The following is a 20,605-nucleotide window of genomic DNA, read 5'->3' as shown; positions in this document are numbered from 1 at the left end:
CATGTTTATCACAGCTCTATTTACAATAGTCAAGAGTTGGAACCAACCTAAATGTCCATTGTAGGACAATCAGATAAGGAAAATGTGGTATATTTACACAATGGAATACTACTCTGCCATAAAAAAGAATGAAATACTCCCATTCACAGCAACATGGATGAACTTAAAGAAAATTATGTTTAAAAAATAAAAAGAAAGAAAAGAAAATTATGTTAAGTGAAATAAGCCAAGCACAGAAAGAAAAATACTGCACATCCTCACTCATAAGTGGGAGCTAAAAAAAATAAACAAATACATAAAAGAAAGAAAGAAAGATACAACAATCACAATAATACATTGAACTTTCCAAGGGAGAGAACAGAACTGAGGTTACCAGAGGTGGGAAAGGGGGAGGGGGAGTGGGGTTAGTGAGAAATTGGTAAAGGGGCACAAAAAATGATTACATTGTGTAATGTTGAATATATTAATTATCCTAATTTGAGCATCACATATTGCACACAGGTATTGATATTCAACGTGGTACCCCACAGATATGTGCAATCAATTATGTCTCAATTAAAAGAAAAAAAAGAAAGTCAAAATCCTTAACAGTGGTCTCCAAGACTCTGTGTGAATTTACTTATTCACTTATTTATCATTTATCATTTATCTCCCCCTCTAGATGTCAACTATGCAAGGACTCAAACAGTGCCTGGGTCACAGTAGATGCTCAATAAATATTTGTTGAATTAATATTATTATTGTCGACATTGTCATTGCCCCACCAATCCCCTATCAGGGACTACTCCACTGTATATTTCCCCCAGCCTGGTCATCATCACCCTTACTGACTTTCTCCCTAAGCTCCCATGGCTAGATAGTCACCCCAATCGAGTCCCTTCCTGTCCTGCCTGAACCTCGGTTTCCCTCTTCCCCATGGCTCCAACCCCCAGTGCCCCTCACAAGCCACCTCCTTGCCAGCCCCATATCTATGTCCTGCCCTGCCCCTGCTCATACACCCTCCGTAGCTCCCTATTGCCCTCAGCATAAAGCCTGTGCATTGGTCCTTTTACCATTCTGCCTCCACTCCACATATCGAACCACTTCCAGCCCCTGGTGAATTCCTCGAGCACACGGTGCTCTCCACCCCAAAGCATTCGTGGATACTGTTTCTTCTGCCTGGAATGTTCCTCCCTCTTCTTGTCACCCACTCAACTTCTACTCCTACTTCAGCATCAGAGAAGTTCTCCCTGACTCACCCCCATCCCCCTACTACATTCGCCTCAGCACCAGGGGCCTCTAGTTTGCAGCACTTGTCACAGGTTGTAAATAAACATTCACACGTGGAATTATTTGTTCAACATCTGTCTCTCTCTCCACGACGGCAGGAATTGGGCCTATCTGTGCTCCCGGCCCTGGGCCAGCAGTCCCTTAATTAATATGTGATCAGTTGATTAAATAAACGAATGCACGAAACGTCCCCAAAAAGTCTGAGTTTGTGCCTTAGGGCAAACGGCTTCCCAGCCTCCGAGCCCACAGCTTCCCTCAGGCGCTTCCCAACTGCACAGAGCCCCGTATTCCCATCCTGGGCTCCAGGTGTGAGGGTCTAGCTTGGCTAGTGGGTGGAGGTTGGGAGGGAGATGTCTGCATCCTTTGCTTTTATTCTACAAATATCAGAACACTCAGCAAAGGGCTTTTGAGCAAGCGAGACAGGAAGAGGCTTGTGAAGGTCTGGGTTTACAAAACAACGAAAGCAAACAACCCGAGCCCCGGATGCAGCCCGAAGCCCAAGCAGTCCGCCCATAGGTGTTGAGGGTCTCAGGAAGGTGATGTCCGGTTCAGGGCTTTGACCTCGGGCTCTAGCTTCCACGTCCTCAACTTATAAGCCAGCGGGATCCAGCCAGTAGGGGATGAGGCTTGAGTCCGAGAAGTGGGTCTTAGGTCCTCGGAAGGCCCGGTGGGCGGGGCCTGAGGGACCTGAACCTGCAGGGGGGTGGCCTAAATACCTTAAGCCTCAAAATCCTGCGGACCAGGGGGCGTGGCCGAGCCTGGTTCCTCATGCCGGAGGACAGTGCGAGAACTTGGGGGCGGGACGTGGACCTCAAGGGCCGGGGTCAGACCCTTAGGGGGCGGAGCCTTGCCCTGAGGGGCGTGGTCAACACCGTCAGGGGCTCAGCGGCAGAGCCTGGTCCTCCAGGGGCGGAGCCTGGACTTCGAGGGGCGTGGCCTATCCCGCTGGATCTTGGGGGCGGGGCCTGGGCCTCTGAGCGGATCTGGACCCCGGGTACCGCAGGGGCGCGCCCGCGCTCAGGCCCGCGGAGGCAGCGGCTCCACGTTGAGCCAGATGCCGTTCTCCGTCCGCAGGATGAGCTCCGGCTTCCGCCGCACCTTGCGCGTTCGGTCCACGCTCAGGCGAAAGCGCAGCAGCGTCAGCGCCACGACCACGCGCATCTCGGCCATGGCAAAGCTCTGTCCGATGCAGTTCCTGCACGAAGGCAGACGGGGTTCAGGCCCAGCCTCTGTGTGAGCAGGGATTCCTGGGCCTCTCATGCCCCTAAAATGGGACAAGCATCCTGGGCTGGACGGGGGCTAAAGGAGACTCCAAGAGTCGCTAAATTAATATGAACTTGGAGTCAAGTGTTTGAATCCTGGAGCAGCCTCTTGATAGCTGTGTGTCCTAGGTAAACGACCTCCCCTTCCCTCATCTATAAAACGGGGACAATGACATCATAGAACCATCGGGAGTATGTCGGCCCAGAACTTAGGGCCTGGCACACAGTAGGTACTCATTACCCAGGGATGCTATTGCAGAGTCTGATTTGGGGATCCCCTGGTGTGTTGAGGGGTGCAGAGAGGACACTGCGTTGGCAGAAAGAATACTTGAGTGGGACGTGATCTCTGCTCCTGATGGGCACATCCCTGACCTGCCACTGGTCTTGGACTGGAGGAATAGAGGAGTTACCTGGGTCCTGCCGAGAAGGGCACGTAGGCCAGTGGGGACCGCTGCTGTGGGTTGTCTGGATCAAAGCGGTAGGGATTGTACACCTAGGCAGGAACACCCTAGAGGTGAGTCTGGGGGCTGTCCCAGACATCCCAGCCTGGTCCCCTCCCTCAGCCTCTGGGAACCAATACAGGTGGATGGAGAGCAGCTCAGGGCCACCTCTTCCATCCCACTCCAAACTACAGTCCAGCAACAACTGCCTCCCACCTCATTCAGGCACTTTCCCACCTCGGGGCCCTTGCATCTGCTGTTTCTTCTGCCTGGAACACACTTCTCCCTACTCTCCACACCCTTCAGGTCAGGTCTCAGCTCAGACCTCTCTTCCTCGGCAAGGCCTTTCCTGACCACCTGAGCTAATGTGCCCGCCCCCACCAGTTTGTACTCCGTTTGTGCATTTATCAATACCCAAAATGATCTTTATCTGTTTATAGTCTTCCTCTGAACTTAACTGTGAGCCCCATGAGGGCAAAGACAGTATCATCCTCCATCCTCAATACCCAGCACAGGGTCTGGCACACAGCAGGTGTTCAATAAATATTTGTTGACCTAATGAATTATCAATAAGTGGGTGAATAAATGGGGACGGGGGGTAAGGTGCTCAGGCCCTGAAACCAGCCTGCAGTCTGGCTCCCCAGGGAGCAGGGGAGAGGAGGCTCCACCACCCCAGAGCTGCCTCTGCTGGGGAGGAAGGAACTGAGGGCAGGAAGGGTTGGGGCAGGAGCTCACCTTGGAGTCAGGCCACACTGTGGGGTTATGGTGGGTCCCGTAGATGCTGACCAAGCAGATGATTCCTGTGGGGAGAGATGGAGTTAGTGATACGACGGGGAGCCAGGGCCTCTTCTAGAGACATTCCCCTCCCTGGAGAGCCACAAGCCATCTGCCTGTCCATCCTTCTCTGAAAAATTCTGCTGCTCCATCTACTTGCCCTGCCTCTCCCTAAGAAGTCCCCATCACCTTCTTTCCAGTGCTATGCTGGCCACACATTGATCTTTCTCACTCACAGATCTGACATTGCTCCTCCTCAGCTTACACACCTCCATTGGCTCCCTACTTCCCTCAGGATCAAGTTTGCGTGTCTCTGACTGGCAACCAATGTCTTTCACAGTCTGCACCCTGAGGCTCTGCTTCACAAACACGCTAGCTCTTTCACCTCCAACTTCTGAGGCTCCCCTCCCACTTTCTCTATTCCAGACAGCCTTCCCTGCCTTCCTCCCCAAATAGAGCCATCCCTCCGTATTTGGGCTGCTCCGGCCCTTCTCCCTCCCTTTACCCATCCCTGACCTCATGTAGCTGGAAATGTCTGTGCCCTGCTGTATCTCCCCCCGGACTGGCCTGGAAAGGAGGCCTGTCTAGACCCCCAGCATCACCCAGGACAGGGCTCAGTCTCCAGGGGATATCTGGCAACTGAATGAAACTGACCCTCCCCCACCTGCACCCTTACAGGGCCGATCCTGCCACACTGACAATTTCCTCCTTTCTGCCTGGACTCACTCACCTGTCTCCCCCCCACACAATTGGGTTTCCCCCACGACCCCAGAAGCAACAGGCACTCAGAACACTGCCCCATTTACAGGGATAGTGCACCTGTGACAGGCATGGCCAGGGCCCCCCAGACAATAGAGCAGCCATGTCATGGGGGATGGTGCACTGGCAGCAGGGGGCACACGTGGGCACCTTTGGGGATGATGCGCCCATCTGGGAGCTTGATGTCCTCCGTGCAGCGGCGAGAGATAAGGGTCACGGGTGGGAACTGGCGCAGGCTCTCCTTGATGCACATAGTGGTGAAGGGCAGCTGAGTCAGGTCATCCCTGGGGAACATGGAACCGTGACTTGGGGCGAGGCCATGTGACACCCCCTCTCCCAAACACGCACATACTAAGGAGCATCTGGGAAGGAAACCAGTCCAGGATTTCAGAAGCACCCCGACTTCCACCATTTGCAGTCATCCATGCACAGAGTCACTAACATTTAGGATGCAAAATATCAGCACCAACCAGTCAAGCTAGCACTGGAGCAGGCTTCTGGGTGCCCCTACTGGGCCCAGCATTAACCCTCTTTTTTTTTTTTTTTTTTTTTTTTACCGGTAAGGGGATCACAACCCTCGGCAGAGTGTGGTCTGCACCACGCTCAGCCAGCGAGCACACCGGCCATCCCTATATAGGATCCGAACCTGCGGCCTCTGCGGTGCTATCAGCACCGCACTCTCTGAGTGAGCCACGGGGCGGCCCAGCATTAACCCTTTAATTGATGAATTATGTGGAAGTCAAGAGTCACCCAAAGGAGGTGTCAGAACAGCCAGGGGTGCTCAAAGCAGCTGCAATTTACCAGCATGTATGGATCCATTTCACTATTTAAAAACCCATGCATCCTCTCTTTATACTATCATCTACTTGATATTTTTTTACTTTGGACTTTAGCGCCCCAAATTGGATTAATTATAATGCTTGGTTCATGATCTAGATTGTTTTCCTTAAACCAACAGGGTCTCTTTCTGAGGGTGAGGAGACATATGGAACAGATCTGAGCCTGACCTTCAATTTGGAAGCAACCCCACCCCACTCAGCTGAGCCCAGCAGCAGCAAGAGTAATGTGTACACAAGAGCAAGAAGTAAATTCCTGCTGTAAACCACTAAGTTTGGGGGCTGCTTGTTATGCGGCATCATTGCAACAATTGCTGACTAAGACATTTTGAGAACTCCTGCTTCATAAGGTAGACATAGCATTATTATCATCCCCATTTTACAGCTGAAGAGATGGGAATTCAGGAAGCTTATGTGACTTGTCTAAGGTCACACAATCAATAGGCAGTAGAGCAGATATTCACACTCAGGGCTCTGGCCTCAACCTGCCCCCATCAGTCCCCAAACTAACCACTCAAGCTCCTCCAGCTCCCGGCCTTTCATGACTTCCTGAATCTCTTCACGGCACTTCTCCTGGTATTCCGGATACTTTGCCAAGTTGAACAGCACCCATGAGAGCCCACTGGACGTAGTGTCATGACCTGCAGGTAGATGAGGTACTGAATGAAATTGCCTGAAGATAGCAGAGATGCAATTTTCAGATGATGGTGCCCCTTCCCATCCTCCTTCAGCCTCACCCCATGTCCTCACCCTCAAACATGAAGGTGTCCGCCTCAGCTCGGATGTCCTCGTCTGACAGTTCCTTTCCATCTTCATCCTGGAATGGGCAGCAGGGGAGGCTCAGCCCACTTCATACCACACTCTGCATTCTAGACACTCCTCCAAAGTCAGATATACCCTCCTGTCTCTTAAGCCAAGCTGTGGGGGAAATATTACAGGCACAGGGAAGTACACAACTTGTCTAAGAAAGATGGAAAGAAGGAAGGAGAGTCAAAGGAGAGAGGAAGAATGGAGTTCATATTTCTTGAGCAACTCCTAACACCAAGCAACCTGCTGGATGCCAACAAGAACCTTGTGCTTAGGTCTTATGATCGCCATGGTATAACTGAGAAAACTGAGGCTCAGAGAGAATAGTAATATGACTCAGGTCGAACATCCACTAAGGCTGGCTGGTTAGCTCAGTTGGTTAGAGCAGTGTTATAACACCATATAACACCAAAGTCAAGGGTTCAGATCCCCATACTGGCCAGCCGCCAAATAAGTAAATAAATAAATAACCCAAAACATCCACTAAGTAGTAAAGCCAGGACTGGAATCCAGGTTTATCTGAATCCAGAACCCAAGTGCTGCTCAAAAATTCCACAGAAACACCACCAATGGGTGACAATACATCTCTGTGACTCTCACATCTTGTCGAGGTCCCTTATGTCATCTTTATAAGTGTTATGGGATGAATTGTGCCCTTCCCCCTCCCCCAGAATTCATATGTTGAAGTCGTAACGTTGAAGTCCTAACTTCCAGCACCTCAGAATGTGACCACATTTGGAGAGGTCTTTGGAGAGGTAATCAAGTTAGAATGAGGTCTTTAGGGTGGGCCCTTATCCAATATAACTGGTGTCATTACAAGAGAAAATTCAGACACAGGCATGCACAAAGGGGAAATGATGTGAAGACAACAGGCCCATCTATTAGCCAGGGAGAGAAACCTCAGAAGAAACCAACCCCACCAACACCTTGATCTCTGGCTTCCATCCTGCAAAACTGTGAGATAATAGATTTCTGTGCTTTAAGCTGCCCAGCCTTTGATGCTTTGTTACAGCAGCACAGGCAAACTCACACACTAAGTCATACGTGTCTGCATCTCACTCTGTCCTAGGTCTATGTGAGTCTTAACATTTATCACTTTCGGCAGTCAGTGCAACTCCCGGGCAGGTCTCCGCCCTCCAGGGCCCAGCCTCACCCTGGCCAGGAGCAGCACATCAATGAAGTCCAAGGTCTTGTCCTGCTTGGCCTTCAGCCAGGCCTCAGCCCCGTGCTGGCGCAGTGCCCTCCGCCGCTCCTGAATGACCTCGGTGGTGAAGCGGTGCACGGTGTCACAGGCCTCCCGGAAACGCCGCCCGTCTGCCGTGCGGTAATAGATGAAGTCCAGGTAGTGGTGCAGGCGGTACTGGCGCCGCACGGCCAGCGCACTCAGCTCAATGATGGCCGAGATGTAATCGCTCATCTTCCTGCCAGGGAGAAGGGCCATGAGCGCAGGTCCATCCCCCTAGCCCAGGCCAGCCAGGCCTGCTGCTGGGCTGAGACAAGCCTCCACTCCCTTTAGGGTAACTAACAAAGAGAGGTCCTAGATTAACTCTGTTTTCTTATGTTCTGTATTCTTGATGCTCTGGCATCTGGGGCTACTCTAACTGGGGAAAGATGCCCCTGGAAGGACTCGTCACTTCCTCAAAATAGCAAACGATGCATCCAAAGGAATTCCTCTTATATGCAAACCAACTAATCCAGAACACACACTCCGAACTTTACGTGGCCAAGCCTCTATTCCCCTGCTATGATCACTCCAGGACCATGTATTGGACAACTAGGGGCAGCTCCTACATACCCCAGAGCCCCATGAAATTATTCAAAGTAGCCAACCCTAAACCTGATTACTTTGCCTCACCCGTTCCTACCTGTGGAAACCACAATAAAGACTTTTGCCTGCATTTTTTTCGATTAACCCTGGTGCTTCTTTGTGTGATCCTGCAAGATGTAATGTTTCCCCTGCTCTTGGAAGCTTTAAGACACAAATTATCTTTTCTTTCTTTCTTTCTTTTTTTTTTTTTTTTCTGGCAGCTGGCTGGTGCAAGGATCCAAACCTTTGACCTGGGTGTTATAACACCACATTCTAACCAACTGAGACAGATTATCTTCTCAACATCAATTGTTTTCTGATCTGCTGGACTCACCGTATTCTCATAAAACCAAAGTCACAGGTGTATTTTAAAACAGACCCAAAGAGTACTTCCAACATAGGTATAGCAATCATAACATCACTAAAACTAAGTGGATATGACCAGCAGACTGGGAAAAGATATTTGCAAATTATATAGCTGATAAGGGACTTGTACCTAAAATAGATAAAGAACCGTTAAAACTCCATAATACAAAGACAAATAACCCAGTTAAAAAGTGGACAAAGGATCTGAATAGATATTTCTCCAAAAAAAAGATAGACAAATGACTCATAAGCACATGAAAAGATGCTTAACAGCATTAGCCATCAGGGAAATGCAAATCAAAATCACAATGAGATGCCACTTCACACCCACTAGGATAGCTAGGGCAAAAATGACAAATAATGCCAAGTGTTAGTGAGGATGTGGACAAATGGAACCTTCATGTGCTTCTGGTTAGAAAGCAAAATGGGTAACCACTCTGGGAAAATAGTCTGGCAGCTTCTCAAAAGGGTACAAATGAAATTACCATATGATCCAGAAATCCCACTCCTAGGTGTATACCCAAGAGAACTAAAAATATATGTTCACACAAAATATGAAAATATATGTTCACACATATGAAAATGTATGTTCACTAAATATGTTTCAAATACATTCATATATATAAATATATATGTTCACACAAAATATTTGTTCACACAAAACCTTGTATACAAATGCTTATAGCATCATTATTCACAATAGCCAAAACATGGAAATAACTCAATGTCCATCAATGGATGACTGGATAAGCAAAATGTGGAATTACGTGATAAATGGAATAGTATTCAGCAATGAAAAAAAATGAATTACCGGTGTATAAGTCACAACAAGGATGAACTTTAAAAACATTCAGCTGAGTGAAACAAGCCAGACACAAAAGTCTGTATAATTTCATCTACGTGACATATTCATGATAGGCAAGTCTGTAGAGACATAAGTTACATTAGTGATTTCCTAGACCTCAAGGAGAAAGGAGTAAGGGAGATACTTTTGGGGGGTGATGAAAATATTCTAAAATTGGTTATGGTGATGATTGCTCAACTCTGTGAATATACTAAAAACCATTCCATTGTATACTTTAAGTGAGTGAATTGTATAGTATGTGAATTATATCTCAATAAAGCTATTATAAAAACAAAACACAGCCTAAAAAGCCTAAATGTTGGAGCCAGGTCACAAGGAGCTGTCCTCAGTTGTGAAGTGGACTTGTTTTCATGTATTTATCACAGTCTGTCATTTTCTTGTTTCTTTATTTGTTCATGATTACTGCCTGTCGCCCCACCAAAATGAAGGTCCAGAGAAGCAAAGCTTTGTTTGTCTTTTTGACTTCTGAGTTTCCAGTGCTTAGTTCAGGGGTAGAACCTAATAGGCACTCAGTAAATATTTCTTGGTTGAATTAATTAATTACTAAGACCATCTCTGCCTTACTCAACTGAAACATGTCTCTACAACGCCCAGAGTAACAAAGTCATCAGCTTGTTACTGAGGACCTGCTAGGTGCTACAAACTTTACTTTCATTAATTCCCTCATTTCTTATATCCACACTTAGACTATAAGCTCCATGGAACTGGGAATTTATGGTTCACCATATCCCCAGCAGCTAGCACAGTGCCAGGCACATAGTAGATGTGCAATTTATATATGATGAAGGAATGAATGAATGAACCAGGGCAATGGTTATTTTATTCATTCATTCAGCAAATATTCACTGAGCATCTACTATGTGCCAGGGCAGTGCTACATCATTTTATTCCCAAAGCATCTTCTCAGAGAGTCAGGGATTGTCATCACTGTTTTAAAAACTAAGAAACTGAGATTCTGATGTGGGGGAGGATACCTTCCAAAGACCACACACTCTTTGTGGAGAAATGAAGGAAACTAGCATTTCCTGAGCTCCTACTATGTGCCAGGCCATAGACTCACATCATCTCACTTAATTCTCACATGATGACCACAAGGAAGAAATGACAGTGTGCATTTTTTGGATGAGGACACAGAGGCTCAGAGAGGTGATGTCGGTTTCCTGCAACCACATGACCTGTCGATGGCAGAGCTCCCACAGCCCAGGGTTGCCTAACACCTGGGAGTTCCCTTTCTCCTCCTGCCACCTCACCCCTGGAGCAGCTGGCTCCGTCTTCCCGAGAAGTCACACTCACTCTTGGCAATTGCTGTTGTAGCTGAAGACACATTTCTGAAGACTGTCCAGGGTCATGAGGCTGACATGCTCGAACATGTCAAGGGAGACAACCAAGCCCTCTGCCAGACGCCACCATTTAGCCTGGAAGAGAGATACATGGCAGATGGGCATACAGACTGCAGCCTGCAAGCCAGCCTGACAAGGAGCTAGCTGCATCCTCACCACAAGTCTACTTTATAGATAAAGTGAGGCCTCCTGTCATCACATGGCTCACCCATGAATGGGTAACAGGGCCACTCTCACTCCCAGGACACCCTCTTCCCACAGGACTTGGGACTCACATGCATGATGTCAGTGCACTGGTTGAAGATCTTCATGTATGGCTTCAGGATGTCAAAGTGGAAGGCAGGTGTCAGCATGCGGCGGTGACGGCTCCACTTGTCACCTTTGCTGAGGAGCAGCCCATCCCCTAGGCCCAGAAGACTGAGGTTAGGGGCCCCTACTGTTACTCTGAAATCCTTCAAGAAACTCCATGTCCTTCCCTCTCTTCCCTGAAGCCCCAGTCTCAGCCTAGCCACCTGGCACTCACCTAGCCAAGGTTTCAGGAAGCCATAGAAAAGGTCATCCTTTGGGGCAATGGCCGCTATGAGAGAGAAGAGGCAATGACGACTGTAAACAGAGTTCTGATCCTTGATCACTGCTTATTACCTCATTGGGCCTCCTCATTAGGTTCTGACCTCCCACCTCACCCCTCCAGTCCATCCTCCACGCCTGCCCCAGAAAGATCCTTATAATGTGCTGATATGAACATGAGCCTCCCGAGCTCAAACACCTCCCATGGCTCCCCATTGCCCTTGTATGAAAGTTCAAGCTCAGTCTAGCATTGAAGGCCCTGCTCCATCTGGCCCTTGTATGCCCCTCCCAACTCATCCTTCAACATACACCAGACAACCCCGTTCTCATTGTATGCCGTCACTCACCTCCAAACCTTTGGCCAGGCGATGCTCTCCATCTAGAATGGCCTTCTTGGCCCGAGTCTTCCCCCAACCCACCCTTCTCTTTTCTGCCAGGTTGGGCCATCTGTATTACATCTCCTGGGCTCCCAGCCTCCAGCCTCACCCTCTCCAGTCTGTCCCTCACGGTGGCCCTGGGGGATCTTATCTTACTGTCGGATCTGACCATGTCCCCTCCCTGCTCACACGCCCATTACCCTCAAGCACCAGCTGCTCAGCTCATTTTCATTGATCTGCCCTTGTCCAGACCTCTCTTAAAACACCTCTATCTTCCACCCCTCTCACTCAATGTCACAGAACTAACATCACAGAACTTTTCTCAGCTCCTCAGAAAGGCCATGTGATCTCTCCGCTCTGAGTCTTTTCACTTGCTGCTCTCTCTGCTCCCAACACTCTTCCCTCATCCTCTGGTCTCAACTTGGGTGCCACTCCCTCTTCTATCAATCACTCTGGATTGTATCCATCCAGATATAATCCCCTTGAGGGGAAGGACCATGTTGGTCACTGATATATCGGTGCTAAAGAAATTGTTATTGAATGAATGAATCAATCAATCAATCAATCAAAGGATGAATGAATGAAAGAATAAATGGATGGATGGATGGATGGATGGATGGATGGATGGATGGATGGATCAATGAGTGAGTGAATCCCTCTTACATATATTGAACAGATTTGGGACTGAATGGGCAGGGACCCAGGAAGGAAGTACTAGAAACTCAAGTGATGTCACTTTTACCTGAGATATGACTCAGTCACCTACACACACACTCCCCAGAAATTGGCCAATAGTGTGCACAGTCATTTGTCTACTCATTCTCCCACTCAACACACCTCTTCTGCTGCCTTTCTGTGCCCTGCCCACTCTGGGTGATGCTGGGGACCCTGAGATGGCTCAGGCCCACACCCTGCCTGGAGGAGCTCCCGGGTGGGATGGGAAAGGGAAGCAGAGGCACACCATGCAATTATCCAGAAGGTAGAGAGTGTGCCAGATGCTTAGGGAGGCACTGAGAAAGGGCTGCTGGAAGTCAAGGCAGGCTTCCTGGGGGAGGCAGCACTGGAGAAGAAGATGGGAATCTAGACATTTCTCTCCTCTCTGGGCTCTGGACTCCAGACTAAGCCCCTCATAGGTCTTCCTGACACCCAGATCTGGCCAATGGATGCCCTGCTCAAACACCTCCCATAGCTCCCTAACACCCCCAGAATAAAGTGCAAGTTCATTCACTTCAGAGTTTAGCTTCTCCTTAACCCCCAGGCTCATTACCTACTTCTCCACACAGGTTACCTCTATTCCAGCCACTCCAGGTCACCTGCATTCCCCTGGCACTTTCACATGCCTGCACCTTTGCACTGGCAGGACACTCCACCTGGGACTCCTCACCTGGAAAACCCCTTTGGATTCTTCGAGGCCCAGCTTCATTGACACCTCCTCCAGGAAGCCTTTTCCAAGAAACCTCCACAACTGAACCCTGGCTCATCCATTTTCAGGTCCCTCATCCACTCCAACCCTGATCATTCCAGGCCAGGAGAGTCTGGGTCCAGGTTACCTCCCTCATCAGTTTCCCCCTCCAGTAAAAAGAGGAGATTGTAAAAGAAAAGCCCCTACATGGTACCCAGCATGGAACAGCTCTTGCACAGAAAGCTGTATATAACTGTGGTCAAGGGCTTGGGTTCCGGGCTAGCCAGGTCTGGGTTCAAATGCCAGCCCTGCCACTAACTAGGTAAGTGGCAGGGCTGGCATAGGTAAGCCTGGATCACGCTGCACCTCCACCTCCTTATCTGCCAAAGGAGGAGATAGAGCAATCCTGCCTCATGACATCCCTAGAAGACTCAACAAGCTAATGTGTTCCTGACACACAGTAAGTGCTCATTAAATATGTACATAAATGAATAACTGACCAACTGTTGGCTATTTTTATTACTATAATTAAAATTATTGCTTATTGGCATCAAGAACTTGTGAGATAAATATCTGGGTCCCATTAGTGAAAAATGAATGCATGGCTGCTATCAAAAACAGCAAGGTGGTTCCTTAAAAAGTTAAACATGGGATGACCATATGACCCAGCAGTTCCACTCTTAGGCATATACCCAAGAGAAATGAAAGCCTATGTCCACACCAAAACTTTCACACACATGTTCATAGCATCATTATTCACAACAGCCAGAAGGTAGACATGTACAACCCAAATGTCCTTCAATGGACAAATGGATAAACGAATTGTGGTATATCCACACACTGGAATACCACTTGCCCATAAAAAGGGATGAAACACCAACAACACAGATAAACCTCAAACACAGGACACTGAGTGAAAGAAGCTGGTCACAAAAGACCACAATTTTGTGTGATTCCTTTTAGACGATGTATGCAGAACAGGCAAATCCATAGAGACAAAAAGCAGATTAGCAGTTACCAGGAGACGAGGGAGGGGAGAAAGGAGAATGACTACTTAATGAATACAGGGTGTTTTATGGGATGATGAAAAAGTTTTGAAACTAGAGAGAGCCGGTGGTTGCACAACATTGTGAATACACTAAATACCACTGATTGTTCACTTTAAAGTGGTTAATTGTATGTTACACGAACCTCACCTCAATGAAAAAAGAACATATAAAAACAAGCTACAATTATATGCTTATATATCATGTCTCATCCTCTAGAAAGCATTTTCACCTACTTTCTCCCATTAATATTACTTATTCCAAATACCCATAAGAAGAAGAGGAACCAGAGGCTCCCAGAGGAGCTGTGCCTTCCTTAGGCCCAACATCTATGTGGCTTCAAGCCCAGAGCAGCAAGCCCCCAGTGCAGGATGGAGTCTGTGACTTGAAGCAGGGCCTGTCTAATCCCGGGTGGGCAGGCTCAGAGGGACAGGAGCACCCTAAGGCTGGAAGGCCTCACTCCAGGCTGACTCACAGTCCTACCCTCTCCATCCTGGAGTTCCCTATCTGGCTCCTCCAGTGGGGGAGGCAGTGGATGCCCTGCCAGTCCTGAAGGAGGGGAGAGGAAGAGGCCTGCGTGTCTACTAAGTGCCAGGCCCATGCTGGAGGCTCTCCTTCTTGGTCTACTCAGAGTGTCACAACCATCCAGGAGGGTGCTCAGGAAACTGAGGCTCTGAGGAGGAGGAGAAGGGAGGAGGAAGAGGAGGAGGAGGAAGAAAAAGAAGGGGAGAGGAGGAGAAGGGGGAGGAGATAAGGAAAAAAAGTATGTTAAAAAGGCAGAAGAGGAGAAACACTTTTTAGTACCTACCCATGTTATATTCTCGAGCTTTCACAACTGCTCCCATTTTACAGATTAAAAACTGAGGCCCTGAAAGGCTAGTTGAATTGCTGGGGTCACACACCAAGTACGTACTGGAGCCAGGATTCAAACCCAGCATACCAGTGTTCCACCCCAAGGCTCTTCCCACAAGTTGGTGCCCATCCCTTGGAAGAGTGACTTCTCCCAGGGTCTCAGTTTCCCCTGTAGTTCAGTGGGGATTGTCACCCCTTCACAAATACAATAATGGGGGATGAAGAGGCATGGGGAGGGTACAGCTGGGGAAGGGAAAGACGGCAGTCCCTTCCTCTTTAAGAGCTTTTAGGTGGGAGCCTTGGAGGCAGTTTCCAGGTGTGTGTGTCTATAGAGGCTCAAGCTGGGGCCAGAGAGTCTAAAATTCCTGTAGCTTTTTCTTTCCCATCCCTCCTCTCTCAGATGTCCCCCCAATGCCTCTGGAGGTGCCCAGCTGTGCTGAGGATCCAGAGCCCCACATATGAGGAAGACAGAGCCGGACACAGACATATCCAGCCCTAAAAGATTAGGACTGACAATGGGAAAGTCCAGAGGAGAGAACTATGTTCTATCGGGAGGGGTCAGGGAAGGCTTCCTGGAGGAGGTGGTCATTGGAGCTGGGTGTTGAAGGCTGAGCAAGAGCTTGCCAAGCACACTTGGGAGTCCCCAACCTTGGGATAGGTGGGGACTACAGAAGAGAGAAACAATTCACCCATATCCCCTCCCTGCCAGTCACAGTCAGCCCAAGTGATAAAAGCAGGCTATAGGCAGGGCCACCAAGAGCCCAGGCCATAGTGAGAGTGTCAGAACCCAAACGATGGGAGTGCCATGACCTGGGATTGAGCAGCACTGACTTAAAACTGTAGGCGAACAACTTCCTCTCCGAATGTGCTTGGTTCTGACTTCCAGGTGGGTGGATATTCCATCAAAGTTCTTGGGACTCAGACATTGTCACACCCTCATTCATGCTGCTCCCACAGTCTGGATTACCATTCCTGCATTGGAGAACTCCTATTCATCCCTCAAAACCCTACTCAAATAACCTTCTCTCTGACCACCCACCTGCCAGCAGCCCAGGTGGGCTCTGGGGGTTGAGGGTTCACCCACTGCTCAGAGGCCCAGCCCACCTACCTGAAGCACCCATCAGGGGCTTGATGTAATCAGGGTGCACCAGAACCAACAGTGGCAGGACAGGTCCCATCCACACCAGGACCACATGGTGCATGCTGTCCAGCACCTTCTTCTCATCTTGAAGGCCTGTCTCATTCGGAAGGTACTGCAGGGCGGCAAGGGAGGGGCAGCGAGGAGGTGCCTGACCCCAACTCCCCCCAGCCCCTCCCTCCTACCACCTCCCTGGCCCTCAAGCCCCGAAGTGCTGTAGTATTGTGAGCAGCTGGCTGCAGCTCACTGAGCCTACTTTTCCTTATCTGAAAAATAGGGAAGAATTGAAGAATTAACTCCCTCTCATCAAGAGGATTAATGAAATAACAAAGCTCCCAGTACAGGGCCTGACACATGGCTGGTGTTCAAGAAATAAAAATAGTCACGGTAAACACGATGATGAGTGGGTGGCAGTTATCAAGAACTTGTGGTGTTAGCAATGTCACTCTTACGGATCTTCAACACACACATGCGGCTGCACTGTGTTGGGCACCATTATAGGCACTTTTAGTGTACTGATCATTCAACCTGCACATGAACCCTGTGAGGCCATTCCTATTCTTTTCTCCATTTTGCTTTGCTCAGGAAAGGTCAAATTGAAGTTACAGGCAAGGAAAGAACCATCCTGGTTTGAGCACCCCCAGAAGCAGATCCTGAAACAAGGGTTCTATGGCAAGCCACTTTTTTGGGAGGTGATCCCAAATAAACACAGGTAGAGGCATGGAGAAGTTAGACAGGGACAGAAAGTAGCAGGGACAAAAAGGGCGACCTGTCATGGAAGCTACCACCATGGGCAAATGTGGCTCCGTCCTGCTGGGGAGCTCTGGACAACATTGTAGGACTTTGCACCTCACAGTCAACCCACTGAGGGAAAGGGAGCTGGGGTGTCTATCCACCAATGCCCATCAGTTATTGGCTAAGTGACTTGCCCACAGTCACACAGCTCCTGGGGTGTTAATTCCCAAACTCACAGTACACACAGGCAGAGTGGGCTCCAACTGCCAGAGAAAGCCCCCAGAACACAGGTGCTGGCAGGTGGAGGTCAGGCCACTGCATGCAGAAGTGGGCCAAGAGGAAACAGGCAGGCATTGGAATCATCTGGCACAGTGGCAAAGCTAGGATTTGAACACAGGGCACCTAGCTCCAAGACTCCTGCTCTTAATCAACAGGCTCTATGGGGCAGAAGCGCTTCAGGCGTTATATCAGACAGATCTGAGTTCAAACCCACCTTCAGCAGCTATGTGAACATGGGCAAGTCACTTAACCTCTCTGAGCTCGAATCTACAAAAGAGTAAATCTGTAAAATAGGGCAGATTTGTGCCTACTTCATGGGCTGTGAGGATTAGAGGAGAGCTCAGATATGAAGGAGCCTAAACCTGTGATGGGCCAGTGATAGGACCCAGAATTTGAAGAATAAAAGAATGAATAAATGTGTCCTCTATGGATCCTGGGTCTCCTTTTCTATCAGGCTCAGCCCTGAGCCTGTTCACATCCAAGGGAAATTGTGGCCTGACCCAGGCCTCATGGGCCCAGGAGGTGGGCTGGACCCACAATGTCAAGGCTAGGCTTCAGAGCCGGCCCAGGCCACCTGCCTTCTAGGACCACCATCAAAGCCAGAGAGGGTTCCCTGGAGTGACGGCTTTGGAGATGGGACATGAGAAATGCGTAAGAGTTCAAGGAGAGAAGGCTATTCGGGGCAGAGGGCACAGTATTAGCAAAGGTGGGCGGTTGGAGTCTTGTTACAGGAGGAGAAAGTCATTCCATGGGACTAAAGGGGGATGGTGGAACAGGTGAGGACGTTGGGAGCAGAGTCTAAAGGGCCTTGAACACCAGCCTTTCTCCAGATGGCAATGGGGAGCCACGAAGAGTGTGTTAGCAGGGGAGGGACACAGTTGGATTCTAGAATCCCTCTGGGGCCAGAGTGGGGCACAGACTGGAGGGTAAAACTAGAGGCAGGAGCCCAGGGAGGCAGCTGGACTATGGTCCTGCAGCAGAGGATGAGGCCTGAGTGGGGGCTGAGGAATGGATGAAGGGAGGAAATTGAGGCACAAACAAGCAAAACTTGCTGCGTGACAGCCCCAGGGAGAGGAAGGGCTGGAAACAGCCTCCCTCCTAAGCCCTCCACTCTGAGACAACTCCAGAAACTAAATAGAATGTTCTTTGAGCTATTAAGTGGAAATGTGTCTCCTGGTTCCTTCTTGTGAGACATTCAGTCTAAGCAGTACCTAAAATATTTCTAGAATCACTCGTTACTTCCAGTCTCTGCAGGACTCAGCAGTTGAACACAAACATCCGCTACTGGGTGCCTGCTGTGTACCAGGCTCAGTGCCAAGCACATGACAAAATAACTCCAAGGAATCCAAGAAACAATCCTGTGAGGTTATTAAGAACTGTTATAGTCCCCACGTGGCAGAAGGGGAAACTGAGGCACAAGGAGGTTAAGCAGCTTACTCAAGGTCACACAGGCACTACATGGTAGAGACGGGCCTCAAACCCTACACCCCAAAGTCCACACTGATGACGCCAATCTACCTCTCCAAAGTCCACCTCCAAGCTCAGCATGAGGACTGGACCTCATGCAGGTCTCCAGCAACTGTCCCTGAATTTCATTTAGGCCTGGTGGGTCCAGCAGGCAGGTAGGGGCTGGACTCTGTGGTGCAGCAAGCCCCACCACCCTCAAGAGTCTGGCTTTCTCTCTTCAGACCTCTGAAGCCCTTTTAGAAAAGTTGAGCCTATTGCACCTGGAAACTAGAAGCAGGCAGAGGGTAGAGCTAAGAGCAGGTACGCTAGAGCCAGACGGCCTGGTTGGAACCCTAGAACTGCCACTTATGAGCTGTGTGACCTAGGGCCAACTACTTAACATCCTTGTGCTTCAGTATTCTCAGGTGCAAAATGGGGATAGTCATGGGACCTATCTCCTAAGGTTGTCTAGAGGACTGAATGAGTTAATATTTGCCTGGAAAAATACTTGGCACATATGCATGAAATAAAAAATAAAATGCAAGGATAGGGTCCTGACCTGGGACCACAGCATACAAGGAACAGAGAGTGTAACCACATTTGGGATGGGGATGGAGTATCAATATCTACTAGAAACACCCATCCCCATCCCTAGCATCCCAAACTTCACAGGTGATGATACCCGTTGCTACAGCAACAGCTATAGAATTACAGAGAAGTTGTCTTTAGAGTCAGCTCTGCCTCATCCCAGCTGTGTGACCTTGGGTAAACTGCTTGCCCTCTCTGAGCCTCAGTCTCATACCCCATAAAAAAGATCTGTTCATAACCCCGACCAGATTCTAGGGAGCATGTGTGAAACCAGCAGGCCCACCATCCTTATTAAATACCCCAGACCTGCCTGGCCCTGCCCAGCCTGCCCGGCCATACTCACCATGCCCAGGTGGCCCAGCAGCCAGTTACGCCGGGGCGGCTGGGGGAAGCAGCGCAGCCGGCGGCAGGTGATGTAGAAGCGCCAGCAGAGCCTCAGAAACTGCAGCAGCAGGTGGAAGAGGATGAAGAGCAGGGAGACGAGGAGGGCGGGCCCAGCATACATGCGGAACGCCGTCTTCTCCAGCCCCAGGAGGTGCAGCAGGTGGTCTGTGATAAGCAGCATCCTGGGGGACACAGAGGGTGGAAGGTCAGTGCCGGTGGGGGCCACCCTGCAGCCATGCCTGTGCCACACACATAATGGATCATGAAGGTCAAGCATAGTGTATCTGGCACACAGCTGGTGCCAAACACACCTGAGTTCCTGACACCTCTTTGTCCTCCAGCTGAGACCTCCAGCCAGCTGGCCAGAAGGATGCACTTGAGGCCCCACTCATATGCCCTGAGTCTTGACTTTTGCAGGACACCCCTCTTGACTTCTCTACCATAGGGCTGTCTCTGCCCATGCACAGCTGATCAGAGTCCTGGGAAACTCAGACCCCGTCCCCTAAAGGAGCAGCTCTCAACCAATGACTGATGGGCATTGGTGGATAAATACCCCAGCCCTCTCTCCCCTCGGATGGGACGACTCTGTGTGAGTTCTACACTCACTACCAAATTTCCCCAACCGGGATTTAACCTCCAGGTGCCCACAGTAAACACTCTCCCTATTGACTGCCTCCCCTCCCCTGTCTTACTTTCCTCTTGCTTCCTTTTTTTTTTTTTTTTCTTTTCCAATTGAGGTGAGTTCACACAACACAAAAATAATCATGTCAAAGTGAATATTTCAGCGACATTTAGCACATTCACACTGTTGTAAAACCATCAGCTCTATCTAGTTCCAGAGCATTCTCATCCCCCCAAGAGGAAACCCCATCCCCATGAGCAGTCACTCCCCAGCCCCTGGCAGCCACTAATCTACTTTCTGTCTCTGTGGATGTGCCTGTCCTGGACATTTCATATAAATGGAATCATGCACTATGGCAGCTTCTTGTGTATGGTTTCTCGCGCTCAGCTGGTGTTTTCAAGGTTCATCCATGTTGTAGCGTGTTTCAGTGCTCCATTTCTTTTTACCACTGAATAACGTTTCACTGTATGGACATACCACATTCTGTTTCTCCACTCATCTGTTGATGCACATTTGGGCTGTTTCCACCTTTTGGCTATTATGAAATGCTCTACTCAGAACATGCATGTGCATCTGTTTGTTTGAGGAACTGTTTCCTATTCTTTTGGGTTCACTTTTTTCTTCCTTACTGGTATTTTCTGCGA

General features: G+C 49.3%; 1 protein-coding gene across 1 annotated transcript; it reads right to left on the bottom strand.

Moving 5' to 3' along the window:
* Positions 1–2,286: 2,286 nt before the first annotated feature.
* Positions 2,287–19,520, bottom strand: LOC134386847 (ultra-long-chain fatty acid omega-hydroxylase). Its single transcript, XM_063108972.1, has 12 exons — positions 19,299–19,520; positions 15,878–16,022; positions 11,049–11,102; positions 10,801–10,928; positions 10,479–10,600; positions 7,301–7,568; positions 6,091–6,157; positions 5,852–5,981; positions 4,655–4,788; positions 3,707–3,771; positions 2,942–3,024; positions 2,287–2,464 (listed from the first exon to the last, which is right to left on the bottom strand). The coding sequence occupies exons 1-12, from the start codon at positions 19,518–19,520 to the stop codon at positions 2,287–2,289; spliced, it is 1,596 nt and encodes a 531-aa protein (XP_062965042.1).
* Between the last annotated feature and the right edge of the window lie 1,085 nt (positions 19,521–20,605).

Source organism: Cynocephalus volans, chromosome 10 (assembly GCF_027409185.1).
Source record: "Cynocephalus volans isolate mCynVol1 chromosome 10, mCynVol1.pri, whole genome shotgun sequence".
In the NCBI taxonomy this organism is placed as follows: Eukaryota; Metazoa; Chordata; class Mammalia; order Dermoptera; family Cynocephalidae; genus Cynocephalus; species Cynocephalus volans.
The sequence above is the reverse complement of the archived record's forward strand: the minus strand, read 5'-3'. Positions and strand labels throughout refer to the sequence as shown.

Excerpts from the sequence above, each read along its gene's own strand:
- LOC134386847 (XM_063108972.1), bottom strand. The coding sequence starts at position 19,520 with ATGCTGCTTATCACAGACCACCTGCTGCACCTCCTGGGGCTGGAGAAG. Across the intron at positions 7,569-10,478 it reads TACAACAGCAATTGCCAAGA|GAAGATGAGCGATTACATCT; the intron begins GTGAGTGTGACT and ends TCTCCCTGGCAG. Across the intron at positions 5,982-6,090 it reads GGACACCTTCATGTTTGAGG|GTCATGACACTACGTCCAGT; the intron begins GTGAGGACATGG and ends ATCTACCTGCAG.